A 17,003-nucleotide genomic window follows, 5' to 3' on the forward strand; every position below is an offset into this window, starting at 1 on the left:
TTTCCCAGACTGTGGCGTTTCCTTAGGGGCCCACAGCAAGCTAACAGGTGCACATCTCCACACACACATGTATGTATGTGCCTGTAGGTTCCAAAAGCCAGCTGAGCTCTGGCATTCTGTTAGTATGTAACATTGTGTTTGTGCTTTGTTTTTTAAGAATAGAGATGGAGTCTTGCTGTATTGCCCAGGCTGGTCTTGAACTCGGCCTCAAGCAAACAATCCTCCTGCCTTCACCTCCCAAAGTGCATGATTATAGGCAAGGGCCACCCAGGTGGGTGGTGTTTTTTTTGTTTGTTTCTCATTTTTTTGAGACAGGGTCTAGCTCTGTTGCCCAGGCTGGAGTGTAGTGGTACCATCACGGCTCACTGCAGGCTTGACCTCCCAGATCCAAACGACCCTCTCACCTCAGCCCCTTGAGTAGCCAGGACCACAGGCATGTGCCACCACACCCTGCTAATTTTTAAAAATATTTTGTAGAGATGGGGTCTTGCCACCTTGCCCAGGCTGGTGTTTGCGTTTTAATAAAGCTGTTTTTAAAACGCGAAGGAGCAGTAAATAGAATGATGTAGAGGGTTTCTTGCCCGTTCTACCTCAACTCCAGAAAGCAACATTCTTGCTCCTGGACAGTCATAAAAGTGAGGAATGGCAGGAATTCTGTCTGCAAAGGAGGGACTCTCCCAGCTTCACCCAACACAGCACTGCCTGCCGGCTACAGAGCCACACACGCATAGCACGTGGAACAGCTGGTGAGGATGGTGCGGTCCCGTGGCTCTGCTGCTAGCCTTTCACAGGGCACTCCTCACGCACACGTCCGCCCTTTCTCCTCGGGAGCATTCACTCTGCCAGGCGCCAGGCCCAGGGGTGTCCAGGCAGGGGCTCCACACTCCCGCAAACGTCCACTCAAACTGCATTTTCTGGTTGGTGCACGCCTGGCTCCCGGCTCCTACAGGAGTTTCTGGGGACATCACTGGGACTGCTAGGTTCGAACCACCCATCGCGACGATGTCCTTCCCCGTCCTCCTAGAAACGTTTAAGCCCCAACCCCTAGGAGCCCGTGAGGCACATGGTCTGAAGTGCCAGGAAGGCACTCTCCAATCCCGGTGGCAGCTGTGGGCTCCAGGCTCCCAGCCGCGGGGACTCACAGGCAGTCACAGGCTGTGCGCACACCTGGAAACCCTCGTGGAGGCCAGCCCTGCCCAGATGCCTGCCCTGTCCTCGGCAAGCTCAGAGAGACTGGAACAGCACCACCGGCGAAAGGCCCAGGCAGGACACACAGGCTGAGAGACTGCACGGCTCCTGGCTGCCCTGCATTCCAGCCTGTTCGCTGCACCAGTTACTAAGAGCAATGCCCTTAATATGCGCCCAGCTAGGTGGCCTCCGGGAGGCGCAAGGACTCTCCCAACTGCCGCTGCTGGTTCACACCATGGAGCCAGCCAGGGGATGACAGTGTAGACAGCAGACACTCTGGGAGTGGCCTCAGAGGACGACACACACCTCACAGCACATGCACCCCATAGCACACGCACCCCACAACATAGCACATGCACCCCACAGCGCACGCACCCCACAGCACACATACCCCACAGCACACATACCCCACAGCACACATATCCCACAGCACACATACCCCACAGCACACACACCCCACAGAACACATATTCCATAGCACACATACCCCACAGCACACATACCCCACAGCACACATATCCCACAGCACACACACCCCACAGCACACGCACCCCACAGAACACATATTCCATAGCACACATACCCCACAGCACACATACCCCACAGCACACATATCCCACAGCACACACACCCCACAGCACACGCACCCCACAGAACACATATCCCATAGCACACGCGCCCCACGGCACACGCACCCCAGAGCACATGCACCCCACAGCACACACACCCCACAGCACACATATACCACAGCACACATACCCCACAGCACACATACCCCACAGCACACATATACCACAGCACACATACCCCACAGCACACATACCCCACAGCACACGCACACCACAGAACACATATTCCATAGCACACATACCCCACAGCACACATACCCCACAGCACACACACCCCACAGCACACCCACCCCACAGAACACATATTCCATAGCACACATACCCCACAGCACACATACCCCACAGCACACATATCCCACAGCACACACACCCCACAGCACACACACCCCACAGAACACATATCCCATAGCACACGCGCCCCACGGCACACGCACCCCAGAGCACATGCACCCCACAGCACACATACCCCACAGCACACATACCCCACAGCACATATAACCCACAGCACACATACCCCACAGCACACGCACCCCACAGAACACATATTCCATAGCACACATACCCCACAGCACACGCACCCCACAGAACACATATCCCATAGCACACATACCCCACAGCACACATAACCCACAGCACACATACCCCACAGCACACATATCCCACAGCACACATACCCCACAGCACACGCACCCCACAGAACACATATTCCATAGCACACATACCCCACAGCACACATACCCCACAGCACACATATCCCACAGCACACACACCCCACAGCACACGCACCCCACAGAACACATATCCCATAGCACACGCGCCCCACGGCACACGCACCCCAGAGCACATGCACCCCACAGCACACGCACCCCACAACACACATTTCCCACAGCACATACATGCCCTACAACACACACACCCCACAGCACACGCACCCCACAACACAGCACACATGCACCTAACACATGCCCCACAGCACACATGCACCCCACAGCACTCGCCGTCTGTGTCCCGTGCTGATTCTCCTCCCGCCACCTGAGGCCGGAACGAGGTTGTCAGCTGCTGCTCCCTGTCCTCCCTGCTGGGAAACGGCGTCCGAGCCTCAGTGGGGCATCAGGACGTGGAATTCATGAACAGGGTTGACAGAGACGTGAGGCCGTCACTGCCGAGCCTGCAGCTGTGGACGGACCTGTCCTCACAGCCACCTCATGGCGTCAGAGGGTCCCGAGGCTCACCTGGCAGTAGCCCACTCCCTGGTTATGGTGCCCATATGCCAGCAGCACATTGTACAGGGTCTTCTGTAAGCAGGGGTCCGTGGTCTTCCGGAACTTCACGTTGTCGGGGAAGGTCCGGTTCAGGTCTGCGGGAAATTCAGAAGGAATCACCCACAGGTTTCTGCTCCACAAGCCTCCCACCCCTCCAGCTGCCCCGAGGGCGGCCACCTGGGTTCCACCTGGGACTTATGGACTGCTTTTCATCCTGGCCACACAGCAGACTCAACACAGCCGGAGCGACAGGCTCACTGGGCCAGGAAGGAGGGGGTGATCCTGAACTCGGGGTGGAGAGGGGCCCTAACCGTCCTTCCCGCAGAGTCAGGGACGGCAGAGCGACCCCAGAGCTGGTGGCCAGGCCATGGCACTCCCTCCTCAATGCCCGTCTCCCTCCGGCCCCCAGCACAGGCCTCCTGCACCTCGGACCTCACGCGTAGCGGAGGCAACTCTGCCTCAAGGACCCAGGGTGACAGGTGGAGAGAAATGCAACAAAACTTTGGGGTGTTTTCCTAATTTCAAAGATCCAGAACAGAAGGAGACAGAATAAACTGAGACTCCTCAGAGATAAAGGACACGGCTGAGAGCTGAGAGCTTAGAACCGAATAAACCTCGCGTTGTCGGCTTGTGTGTGCAGGAGGCATCCCTGCTGGCCTCTTCCTTCTTCGGCACCAACCCCTCCCACTGTCCCGCCCAGGCTCTCTTGGCAGGACAGTGTGGCCCTGGCCAAGCTGTCCAGTGCTGGGGTACCCGGATACCACATGGGTCCCTGAGACTAACCAAGCCCCACGCTGACCCAGTGCCAGGCCTCACTGAAGCTGACCTCCATGTTAACCCTGGACACAAGCCGAGCAGGAAGGATAATGCCGGCTTGACAACTCCACTGGTTTCTGCTCCCACTGGCCCTACCTCCGTTAGAGGTGTTCGCCAGGCACCCCATGCAGTCACCAGCAGACAGCTGCTTTCTGCACAGGTTCCAAGATGGACTCACAGCAGTCTCCGCCAGCCGTGACGCTGAGATGGGTGTACACCCAGCTCTGGAGGAACCCAACCGCCTGTGGTCTCTCCATAACGGCTGCAAAATACCGTGAGTCTGTTTCCGACCTCTGGCCCCAGGCCTTATCTTTGCTTACAAAAAAGTAGATTCGGGCGAACATTAGTTCAATGCCTCAGAGCACATTATTTCTCATTGTGTGTTTTCTTAAAAAAGAGCCTTTTTTTTCTGGAATTCTAAACATTCCAAAAAATGGAATCAGTCAAGGGGAAGTTAGTATTTTTGCTATTTCAGACTAGAGTGACCAGCTGTGTTCATTTCTGTGTAATATTTTTATTGAGTTTTTCCATATATATATATATTTGACACAGGGTCTCACTCTCTCACCCAGGCTGGAGTGCAGAGGTGCAATCATAGCTCGCTGCATCCTCGACCTCCAGGGCTCAAGTGATCCTCCCACCTCAGCTTCCTGAGTAGCTGAGACTACAGGCACACCCCACCATGCCCGGGCTAATTTACATATTGTTTTGTAAAGACAGAGTTTTGCCATGGTGGCCAGGCTGGTCTTGAACTCCTGAGCTCAACTAATCCACCTGCCTCAGCTTCCCGAAGTGCTGGGATTACAGGCGTGAGCCACCATGCTAAGTTTCTTGATATGTTTTGATAACATCCTGTGGGAAAGGAGATGGCCCCACCTCCATTGTGGAGATAGAAGAGCATGGGAGCTTTCTGTCTGCACTGCATGGCCTGGCATTGGCTCTGTGGGACTGAACCATCCACTGCATGGCTCCTGAAAGATAACTGACCAGGTGGCTCCAGTTACTAAGCACAGAACTGCCATGGATCCAGCAGCCCCACACTCTAGGTAGGAGCCCACAGCTGAAAGCAGGGACCCAGCACAATCCACACTGTGGGTAGGAGCCCACAGCTGAAAGCAGGGACCCAGCACAATCCACTCTGGGTAGGAGCCCACAGCTGAAAGCAGGGACCCAGCAGAATCCACTCTGGGTAGGAGCCCACAGCTGAAAGGAGGGACCCAGCCCCACACTCTGGGTAGGAGCCCACAGCTGAAAGCAGGGACCCAGCAGAATCCACACTCTGGGTAGGAACCCACAACTGAAAGCAGGGATCCAGCAGAATCTACACTCTGGGTAGGAGCCCACCGCTGAAAGCAGGGATCCAGCAGAATCCACACTCTGGGTAGGAACCCACAGCTGAAAGCAGGGATCCAGCAGAATCCACACTCTGGGTAGGAACCCACAGCTGAAAGCAGGGACCCAACAGAATCCACATACCCAGGCTCACGGCCATGCCACCCATAACAGCCGTGCGGCAGGAGAGACCAGGGGTCCACTGACAGATGGATAAATGAACAAAATGTGGTCTGCCCATGCGTGGAATATTATTCACCCTTAAAGAAGGAGGAAATTGTCACACGAGATGCAGCACAGAGGATCCCTGAGGACTGAGGCGAGGGAAAGGACCCCAGCTGCAGAGGACGCAGCCCACTGGACTCCTCTTATGTGACCCTGGAGTTGCCAAAGCACGGAGACAAGCGCACAGTGGGACTGCCAGGGGCTGGGCAAGGACACGGGGGTCGGTGCTTGACAATGGGGACGGCACAGAGACAAGTGCACAGCGGGATTGCCAGGGGCTGGGCAAGGACACGACGTTCAGTGCTTAACAATGGGGAAGCTCCCAAGAGCTTCAGCTTGGGAAAATGAAATGGTAAATTTTATATTAGGCATATTTTGCCATAATTTAAAGAAAAATTCAGCCAGGTGGGTGGCTCACTCCTATAACCCCAGCACTTTGGGAGGTGAAGGAGGGAGAATCCTCAGAGCCCAGGAGTTCAAGACCAAAACCCCATCTCTGCAAAAAAATAAAAATTAAAAAATGAGCCAGGTGTGGTGGCGCACACCTGTGGTTCAGACCACTTCCAGCTACACAGGAGGCTGAGGCAGGAGGATCACTTGAGCCTGGTAGGTCATGGCTGCAGTGAGCTGTCACTGTGACTGCACCACTACACTCCAGTCTGGGTAACAGACTGACACCTGTCTCAAAAAGAAAAAAATTCATCCAAAAAACCACAAAACGGAGACTTTAAATTCATTTTTCAGACAGCAGTGCTCTGTTTTAATATGCACCCACCCCTCCCCACTGCACCCAAGCTCTCCTCTTCCCAACCTGAATCAGCGTTTCTGGCCACCAGGCTGTGTATCTGTTTGGAGACCTTTGGCGGCAATCACTCTGTGGTCAGGATGCAGCCTCTCCCCTGGCAGCCCCAGCCCCCAGCCTGGGGAGCCCCCTCCCCACTGGCTCAGCCCTGTGGACAGGAGACCCCCAGGAAGGGCAGCAGGATGCACCATGTCCTGCCCGTCCTGTCTTTCTAACCTCTCAGCACTTTAAAGCCACTGGGTTTTTTAAAATTAAGTATATTGTGTTTAAATGTGTATTTCTCAAAAACTGTTAAAATCAGAAGGGCAGATGTATTTTCTAAAAATCCATTCAATTTAGGTTAACCAGTTTTTTTTTTTTTTTTTTTTTTTGAGATGGAGTTTCACTCTTGTTGCCCAGGCTGGAGTGCAATGGTGCAATCCCAACTCACCGCAACCTCCACCTCCCGGGTTCAAGCGATTCTCCTGCCTCAGCCTCCCGACTAGCTGGGATTACAGGCATGCGCCACCATGCCCAGCTAATTTTGTATTTTTAGTAGAGTCGGGATTTCACCATGTTGGGCAGGCTGGTCGCCAACTCCTGACCTCAGGTGATCTGCCCTCCTCAGCCTCTCAAAGTGCTGGGATTACAGGTGTGAGCCACCACGACTGGCCTTAGGTTAATCAATTTTCTTAGCACTCTGAACTTCTGAGAGCCAGGGACCCTATGGCTATGTGATTACTGAGAAAAATCAGAGAAGGGAGTCCAGCAATTATGATAACGAGACACAAAAAAGGAAGCCCTGGTGTGCGGCCTCATGAGCGCAGCTGCGTCTGAAGGCCAGGCGAGCAGTGCCCGGTGCGAAGCGCGCCGGCAACAGAGGCTGCCTCTCACTGTCCTGCGAGTCTTCATGGAGCCTATCTGCTCCTTCGTGCCCATTTCCTTATTAGCCAGCTAGGTACGTGAATATTTGCTGAGTGAATTACGATCATTGTTCTCCCCTTGCAAAGGCTTCAGTTTTGATTCTTTCGTGGAGGAAGAGGTAACTTCAAGTTAAAACCAGCAGGCGCACCGCTCACTCCTGGACGCTGAGACTAGACACTGGGTGGAAACCGGTTCCTTCTGGCCCCTGGGCCCTGCACCAGAGCTCGACCCCCACCGCCTCACCTGTCCTGATGGCGTCCTCCAGCCTGGGGTTTCTCTCTCCCTGGAGAAGCCGGTGGTAGTAGCCGGGATTCTGGTCCATCTGAGCCTGGGCCCCACTCAGCGCCATCCAGACGCGGGCACGGTGCTCCAGCGGGACCCCTTTCCGGACATAGCGCTTCACTGAAGGCCGAGAGGACAGACAGCGTGTGAGCTGGACCAGGGGCCTGCGGGGCCCACGCATTCCTGCCACACTTTCCACTCTCACCAGCTCTCTTCTTAAATCAAATATTAAAGAGACCCAGAACTTCGTCCATCTCCACCAAAACTGGTACATATACTCCTTTAAAAATTCTGCTCTCCTCTACCTCTCAAGAGCACAGATCAGACTGGCTACAGAACCACCCCCACACCCACTTCACCATTCAATGCAGGTAATCAGGAAACACAGCCGCGCTCAGATGGCTGCTCTGCAAAGCTTCCTGGCAGCTATGCAGAGGAGCAGCAAAGGGGCAAAGCAGTGAGAGGCCCAGCTGAGAACAAGGAGGCCGGCTGGGCTCAGCTGTGAGCACCTCAGGTGGGACGCCACAGCTGGGAGAACACGGTTTTAGTGGTAGACGTCACTGTCCAACTTGTGCAGTTAATCTCTATATATTGAAAGCTACTCCATTTTGTAGGGATATTTTAATTGACAATAAAAATGTGAAAAAGTAATTAGTAATTTTAGTGGCCACAGAAACATATAGGGACAGAAGCCAAAAGCCATGAGCTATCTTCATTAGTCAATACTGAGTAATTTCTTAGGAAGATGGAAAAGATACGTATGGCTAACATTTGAATTAATTACGTTAAGTCCAAAGCTGCGACACTGTGCTCTTAACCTACAAAACAGTAATTTTCAAAGCAAATATTTAAAGTTTTGCTGTTTTCCTTTGATACTACACTATACGTATTTTATTTTATTTTTTTCGAGATGGAGTCTTGTTCTGTCGCCCAGGCTGGAGTGCAGTGGCACAATCTCGGCTCACTGCAACCTTCACCTCCCGGGTTCAAGCAATTCTCCTGCCTCAGCCTCCTGAGTAACTGGGATTACAGGCGCCTGCCACCATGCCTGGCTAATTTTTGTATTCTTAGTACAGACAGGATTTCACCATGTTGGCCAGGATGGTCTTGAACTCTTGACCTCATGATCCACCCACCTCGGCCTCCCAAAATGCTGAGATTACAGGCATGAGCCACTGCGCCTGGCCCTGCACATATTTGAAAAGAAATCAATATTTTAAAGAAACCAAACTTTACAAAAGAAAAGAAGGCATATGCAATTTGTAAAATTCTATAAGCTGCCATAAAAAGAAAAAAATCTGAGGCACCAGCTGTATTTAGCAGATAAAAACTCATAACTTTATAGGCTACAGTCAAGAAAAGCACTATAGGGTAAAATTTTATGAGCTCAAATTCCAAGGTGATCCACAATGTATGATCATCTGGACACGAGCAGATGATCGTGTGCTATGTGATTACTGAAAAAATCAGCCTCTGGAAGGACAGGCCCTTGTCTGTCCACTGGGCCTCCCACTCCTGGAAGGAAACCTGGGAGGCAGTAATTGCTCACTACATATGTGACGAATGATACAAGGACAACGAGGGAAGAACCAGAGGAGAGAGAAAACAGACACTAATGCCATCCACTGAAAGCCAAAGAATCCCTCTTAAGGGCTGGGCGCAGTGGCTCATGCCTGGAATCCCAGCATTTTGGGAGGCCGAGGCAGGTGGGTCACTTGAGGTCAAGAGATCGAGACCATCCTGGCCAACATGGTGAAACCCCATCTCTACTAAAAATACAAAAATTAGCCAGGCATGGTGGCGTGCATCTGCAGTCCCGGCACTTTGGGAGGCCAAGGTGGGTGGATCACCTGAGGTCAAGAGATCGAGACCATCCTGGCCAACATGGTGAAACCCCATCTCTACTAAAAATACAAAAATTAGCTGGACGTGGTGGCTCACGCCTGTAATCCCAGCACTTTGGGAGGCCAAGGTGGGCAGATCACCTGAGATCCAGAGATCGAGACCATCCTGGCCAGCGTGGTGAAACCCCATCTCTACTCAAAATACAAAAATTAGCTGGGCGTGATGGCTCGCGTCTGTAGTCCCAGCTACTCGGGAGGCTGAGGCAGGAGAATAGCCTGAACCTGGCAGGCAGAGGTTGCAGTGAGCCAAGATCACGCCACTGCACTCCAGCCTGGCGACAGTGACTCTCTGTCTCAAAACAAAAACAAAACAAAACAAAACAAAAGAATCCCTCTTAAGAAACCCTCTTTGCTTGTTTAGAAACATATTTGAGGATCATGTCTCAGGTAAGAACATCTCAGCACACTTGGTTTATGGTTTATTCACACTGCTTATGGGAACATGAAAATCACGTTTTGCTTTATTTTTAAAATTCTACCAAAGACACCAATAATTCAGCCTGACTTTTCCTCCAAGTTAGTACGATTCATACTGAGGTTTGCTGTAGGTCTCATGACCCTCGGAGGGCAGCTTGACCAGGAATGCTCTGAATGAGTTCTTAGTCATTCTATGCTAACAACAGCAGGAAACGGTGAGTCCCAGCACAGGCAGGGACTGCTCTAACTGAGAGGGACAGAAGCAGAAAGGAGAGGCCATGCAAAAACCAGTGGTACTTCTACAAACTAATAATGAACAACTGGAAATCATATATTTAAAACTGCGGCCTGGCGTGGTGGTTCATGCCTGTAATCCCAGCACTTTGGGAGGCTGAGGCAGGTGGATCACCTGAGGTAAGTTGAAGACCAGCCTGACCAACAAGGCAAAACCCCATCTCTACTAAAAAAAATACAAAAATTAGCCGGGTGTGGTGGCAGGTGCCTGTAATCCCAGCTACTTGGGAGGCTGAGGCAGGAGAATCGCTTGAACCTGGGAGGCGGAGGTTACAGTGAGCTGAGATTGCACCACTGCACTCCAGCCTGGGAGACACAGAGAGACTCCATCTCAAAAAATAAATACATAAAAATAAAAAAAAAAAATTGGCATCATTTACAATAGCAACAAGAAATAAAAGGAGAAATACTTAAGTAAAAATCTAATGAAGTATTTGTAGGATCTAAATGCTGAATGCTGCAAAAGAAATCAAATAAGACTGAAATAAACTAATAGATACACCATGTTCACGGATTGCAAGGCTCACTCTTAAGACGTCAGTTCTTCCAAAGTTGATCTACAGATTCCTATATGCACCTCCTTATCACTGTTCCAGGAAAAAATACTTTGTAGACAATGACAAGCTGATTCTAAACTTTATATGCAAAGTGAAAAGAACCAAAACAATTTTGAAAATGAAGTTGGAGGAGATATATTACCTGATTTTATGCTTTACTATAAACTTACAGTAAGACAGACAACATGGTACTGAAAAAAATTTAGACAAATGGAATAATGGGATATAATAAGGAATCCAGAAAGAGACCCACACAAACAGAACCAATTGCTTTTTGATAAAGATGCAAAGGAAATTTAATGCAGACAGAATAGTCCATCTACAAAAGAATGACTAAAATAAAAAAACACCAACAATATGAACAGCTGGCAAGAATGTGGAGCAATTAGAACACTCATACATTTGTGGTGGGAATGCAAAATTTACAGCCACATTGGAAAGATGGTTTGTAATTTCTTACTAGTTAGTTAAACATGCACTTATCATATGACCCAGCAATCCCATGCAGTGTTTAGTCAAGATAAATGAAAACTAAGTTCACACAAAAACCTGTAGGTGGATGTTTATAATGTTGGCTTTACACATTCCAAATGTCTTCTGCTGATGAATGGATTTTTAAAAATTATAGTACATCCATAAATGAAGTACCTCAGCAATAAAAAGGAAGGAACTATGGACACATACAAGGTCCTGGATGGATCTCCAACGCATTAGGTGAAAGAAACCAGACGCAAAGGCTACAATCTGTATGATTCCACTAATGACACCATAGAAATGGCTGAACTACGGGAATGGGGAAGAGCTCAGTGATGTGGGCAGTGGGCTGACTTCAAAGGACAGGACTGTTGAAGGCGACAGAATCTTGACTGTGGTGATGATTGCCTAGCCGCGTGTTTGTCCAAATTCACAGAACCATATACTGTTAAGAGTGAATTTTACTGTAAATTGTTAAAATTATTTGATAGGCCAGGTGCAGTGGCTCATGCCTGTAATCCCAGGAGACTCCATCTCTACAAAAAAACTCTTAAAAATTAGCTGGGCATGGTGGTGCACACCTGTAGTCCCAGCTATTCTGGAGGCTGAGGCGGGAGGATTGCTCCTCTAGGCTGCAGTGAGCTATGATCGTCCCACTGTCCTCCTGCCTGGGTGACAGAGCAAAGACCCTGTCTCGATAATAACAATAATATCAAGGTTGTATTTAAGGGAAAGGTCAAAATGGCTAAACGCACCAGCTCTGGAGTCAGACACTCTGCTCCACTATGACTTGCAGGCTCCAGACCCTGAGCGTGCCTCGGTTTCCTCATCGTAAAGTGAACAGAAGGCACCGAGCCTGCACCCGAGGCCCCCGAGCAGCTCTGGCAGTTGGAGCAACACCCGGAAGCTTCACAGAACAAAGAATTCTGCGACTTTTTGATAAGTTTGTTATCTGGATTTACACTGTTTCTTTATAGAAGAAAGAAAATGGTTTACTTGTCCTCACAGACTGACACTTTCCCAAGGGCAGGGCTAACCCACAGAGCATCACTAACGTTTGGAGAAGTATAAAATATCAAGAGCATCACTAATGTTTGGAGAAATATAAAATATCAAGTCAAAACAGTTGGGAAATTTGTAAAAAGAAGCTACATCCAGAGAACTGACGTCCATCTGTCTACCCTGACAAAGTTAGGCAAATCCCCAATTTTTCGGTGTATCTTTGAAAATACGTTTTCTCAATTTAACTTAGGTGGTGTTAATGTTCTAAGCCACCAGGAAGGAGGTCTCAAAGACGCCAACGGCCCTGAAGCTGCTTCCCTGCAGACATCTCTTCTCCGGATGGAGAATGAAATAGGAATCCAACAGGACTAAGTTTGTTGAATTTAGTCTTTCCAGGGAGGAAGAGGAAGGGGTCTTCCTAAGGGCTCCTGGTGGATATTTGCTATGGAGAAAGGAAAATACAATATTTATTTACCCACTAAGAGTGTGGTCAGGCAGAATACATACTAACTGTCCCTTAAGACATGTGGAATGCTGAGATTGGTAGATGACTGTGTTCCTGGAGACTTTAACATGGGGGGGTGCAGATGAGAATCCTCCAAAAGCAGAGGAAAGAACTCTATCACTGTCAGCCTGGAATACCTGGCAGGAAGAAGTTGTATTCCCATTTTTGGAATAACTCATCCACTCCAGTTTTATGCCCGACCCTCCGCTCTTGGGGCTCTGCCAGTGCTCATGGGCACCCTGACGGTCACACTGGGACCCAGGCCCCAGGCCAGTAGAGACACAAGCAATCACTGACTCCACGTGCCTCCCACCAGAGTCACCAGCATCCCTCCTCCCTGCAGAACAGGCCCACAGCCGTGTGGCTCCCACCCCTCAGGCTGAGGCTCATATAGGATCAAAGAGATATATTTGCTCACAGCCCCATTGATGCCAGTGATGCTTGCTACTATAATTACACGGTCCAATTAACATTATATAAATTAGCCCAGCGTGGTGGCTCACGTCTGTCATCCCAGCACTTTGGGAGGCTGAGGTGGGCGGATCACTGGAGTTCAGGAGTTCGAGACCAGCCTGGCCAACAAGGCAAAACCCATCTCTACTAAAAACACAAAAATTAGCCTGGCATGGTGGCAGGTGCCTGTAATCCCAGTTACTCAGGAGGCTGAGGCAGGAGAATTGCTTGAACCTGGGAGGCAGAAGTTGCAATGAGCCGAGATTGCGTCACTACCCTCCAGCCAGGCTGACAGAGCTAGACTTTGTCTCAAAAAAAAAAAAAAAATTAAAGCAAAAAGAAGAAAGTTGCTATTTCAGTAAAAACAAAGTGAAATTTTTAGAAAGAGTTGATAGAGACCAATGCTAAAAAAAAAAAAAAAAAAAAAAAAAGCAAAAACAAAACTGTTGAACTAGGTGTAAATAATTGCAAAGGATTGGGGAAAAGAATAAAAATCTGGAGGATTCTGCATCCGGATTGCTTTTTTCCTTTTCCCTGCTCTTCCCAGAACCCCCTCCCAAGTCCATATTGAAAAGTGGGGGCAATGCGCTGAGTGGTTCCCTAAAAAGGAAAATATGGAACCCAAGTTAGCAGCCCCTAGTCAAAGAAAAGGAGAGCGATAGGACAGACCCAAACGACAAAGGCAAAGACAGGAGAATGACTGTGCAGTTATGTTTTCTGTAAAAACAAAAAGTTTATGCACAACCACACATCTTTCAGATTCTCCGCTGTAACCAACCTCTAGGTCACAGCCACAGGACTTCCCACGGACTTCCCCTGCTCTTAAAGCAAACTGCAGAACCAAGCATGGACTTCTGCTCCTGAGGGGGACGGAAGGACAGTCCCCTGCAGTCATCTCTATAGGAGATGGGGGCCATGGGTGGGAGAGAAACTCCCTGTAGCACTTTGTAGCCCTCAGTATGATTAAAGTGTTTACCATGTACATAAATTATGCTTTTTAAGTTCACATGTCTTATATACTTTTATGTTACTTTTTAAAATTAAAAGACAGTTAACTTTTAAGAATAAATCAGGCGTAGTGGCTCATGCCTGTAATCCCAGCATTTTGGGAGGCCAAGGTGGGCAGATCCCTTGAGGTCAGGAGTTTGAGACCAGCCTGGCCAATATGGTGAAACCCGTCTCTACTAAAAATAGAAAAATTAGCCTGGCGTGGTGGTAGATGCCTGTAATCCCAGCTACTTGGGAGGCTGAGGGAGGAAAATCGCTTGAACCCAGGGGCAAAGGTTGCAATGAGCTGAAGTCATGCCACTGCACTCTAGCCTGGGCGACAGAGTGAGACTCCGTCTCAAAATTAAAAAAATAAAATAAAATAAATAAATTAGCCAGGTGTAGTGGTGCGCACCTGTAATCCCAGCTACTCAGGAGGCTGAGGCAGGAGAATCACTTGAACCCAGGAAGTGGAGGTTGCAGTGAGCCGAGATCGCACCACTGCACTCCAGCCTGGGCGACAGAGTGAGACTCTGTTTCAAAAATAAATAAATCAAAAAGAATAAATGAAAAGGAAAAATAAAGACACATGTTCCACTGGAAACGTGAACATGCAGAGGCCACAGGGATGGGACATGATGCATTCGTGGGAAGCATATAGGATATTAGCTTACATCTCTATAAAAAATTTAAAAATTAGCCAGGAGTGGTGGCCGCGCCAGTGGTCCCAGCTACGCGGGAGGCTGAGAGGGGAGGATGACTGGAGCCCAGGAGGTCAAGGCTACAGTGAGTGGTGATTGTGCCACTGCACTCAGAGGGATACTCTGTCTCAAATAAATAAAAGCAAAAGCTGATCTTGCCACCCCCTGCCTGGAAAGCCTTTAACAGTTGGCTTCTCTGTGCCTGGCTGTGGTCACCACACACCTCAGACCCTCCGCCCAGGTGCAGGGCCCCTGGTTTCATCTCTGTCCTTCCCCACCAGGTCCCTACTGCTTGGTCCCTCGAAGCTCAGCTGCCATTCACATCCCCCTTCTCAGGAAGCCCCCAGGACTCCCCTTTGACCCCACTTCTCTGAGTTCCTAGCTCCAGGGCACACTCCCACCAAGCCCTCACTCCAGGCAGACACTTCATTCATTCACTGAACACACAGGGAAGTCGCCCGGCACTGCCCCAGGTTCTGAGGACTGAGTGCAGTGAATGAAAAATCCGCTGCAGGGAGGATTTTTGACTCCAGCAGGGGCTGTGCTGGGAAAGGCAGAAATGAGGGGGTGCCCTCCGCACAGGGAAGCCTGGGGAGCCCCGGAGGAGGGGGCCCTGCAGCTAACCCCGAGGCGGGCGGGCGGCCAGGCCGGTGCTCACCGCAGCAGGAGGAGGCCCGGGGTCGCGGAGGAGCGGCAGGTCGAGCAGGACCCTGTGGGTCCCGTCACAAGGACGGAGTCTCTCTCTGTCGCCCAGGCTGGAGTGCAATGGCGCAATCTCGGCTCACTGCAACCTCCGCCTACCGGGTTCAAGTGATTCTCCTGCCTCAGCCTCCAGAGTAGCTGGGATTACAGGCATGTGCCACCACGCCCGCCTAAGTTTGTATTTTTAGTAGAGATGGGGTTTCACCATGTTGGTCAGGCTGGTCTCAAACTCCCAACCTCAGGTGCTCCGCCCACCTCGACCTCCCAAAGCGCTGGGACTACAGGCGTGAGCCACTGCGCCCGGCATGTATCGAGTTTTGATCCATCCCGATCTGGCTCCCTGCTGGGAGGGACGAGTCTCCTTCGCGTCCGACCAGCCGGCCCATCTCAAAGCGGGAAAACCGGTCTCTGCGGCTGCCCTCTCGTCCCGACCTGCCCGGAAAAGTTCCTCCCCCTCCCTCCGCTCCCGGAGCCCGGACTTTGCCCGGCCCGTCCCAGCCCGACCCACCTGCGCCCTCGGGACACACCTGCGCCCCCGGGACCCACCTGCGCCCTCGGGACCCACCTGCGCCCTCGGGACCCACCTGCGCCCCGGGGACCCACCTGCGCCCCGGGGACCCACCTGTCCGGCTTCTGGGGACGCCCCCGCCCTGCAGCAGCCGGGACCACTTGATCGCCCTGCGGGTGAGCGTGACCAGGTATCTGGAGAAAAACTTCTCGTAGGCGGCGTCGTCGAAGTCCTCAGGCCGCTCGAATCCGTACGGGTCGATCCTGCAACACCGAGAGAAGGAGGCCGGCGTCCTCGAAGTTTCCTCTGGGGGGTCGGGGGCCCGCAGGCGCCGGGGACGCCCGCAACCCGCGCCACACACCTGGGGACCCGCGAGCGCTCGGCGGGCTGCATGCGGGGAGGGAGGCGCGCACCGAGCGAGGCCAGCGGGTCCCAAGTTCGCCTCCCGGCTCCGGGGCGCTCAAGTCCTTCCGGCGGGACCGCGAGCGTGGGGGGCGGGGCTGGGGGCGGGGCTGGAGGCGGTGGCGGGGGAGGGGCAGGGAAGGGGGAGGGGCGGGCTGGGGGTGGGGAGGACTTGGGGACAGAGGAGGGGCAGGAGCGGGTGAGGGGCGGGGGAGGACGGGGGGAGGGGCAGGGGAGCACCCAGGGCGGGGGAGGGGCGGGGCTGGGGGCGGGGAGGACTTGGGGACGGAGGGGGGCGGGGGAGGGGGGAGGGGGGAGGGGGGAGAGGGGAGGATGGGGGTGGGGGCGGGGCCGGGCCTGCTCCTGGGACTTCGGAGGCCGCCGCGTCCCGCGGGCAGAATCGGGGGCGCCTCCCGCAGACCCCCCGCGGCCTGGACCCGGGTGAGAGGAGCTGCTTCTGCGATTCCTTCAAACCTCAGTGCCTGGCCGACCCAACTCTGACACCTGACTCCTATTTTTATTTTATTTTTTATTTTCTCCGCTGCATTTCAAGGCCGAGACCAACACACAAATGAGAAGCCCCCAGGGGCGCCCGCCCGTTCCTGCCCCCCCAAACCAGGGACCGGGGTCCCCCCACCGGCGAGCCAGGCCTGGGAGA

General features: G+C 52.0%; 1 protein-coding gene across 3 annotated transcripts in view; it reads right to left on the bottom strand.

The window, feature by feature from the left end:
- The window catches only part of GRTP1 (growth hormone regulated TBC protein 1), a 38,568-nt gene extending 22,132 nt beyond the window's left edge, over positions 1-16,436 (bottom strand). Inside the window, exons 1-4 of one of the 3 annotated variants that reach the window (XM_054447069.2) lie at positions 16,305-16,436; positions 16,058-16,206; positions 7,401-7,559; positions 3,050-3,174 (exon numbers count right to left, since the gene is read on the bottom strand). In XM_054447069.2, coding sequence (XP_054303044.1) covers positions 3,050-3,174; positions 7,401-7,559; positions 16,058-16,206; positions 16,305-16,336 — 465 coding nt within the window. In that variant the 5' untranslated portion in view covers positions 16,337-16,436. The remainder of the gene's footprint in view (positions 1-3,049; positions 3,175-7,400; positions 7,560-16,057; positions 16,207-16,304) is intronic. The other 2 variants (XM_054447071.1, XM_054447070.2) reach the window with 2 other exon arrangements.
- Between the last annotated feature and the right edge of the window lie 567 nt (positions 16,437-17,003).

The sequence above is a fragment of the Pongo pygmaeus genome, chromosome 14, assembly GCF_028885625.2.
Source record: "Pongo pygmaeus isolate AG05252 chromosome 14, NHGRI_mPonPyg2-v2.0_pri, whole genome shotgun sequence".
In the NCBI taxonomy this organism is placed as follows: Eukaryota; Metazoa; Chordata; class Mammalia; order Primates; family Hominidae; genus Pongo; species Pongo pygmaeus.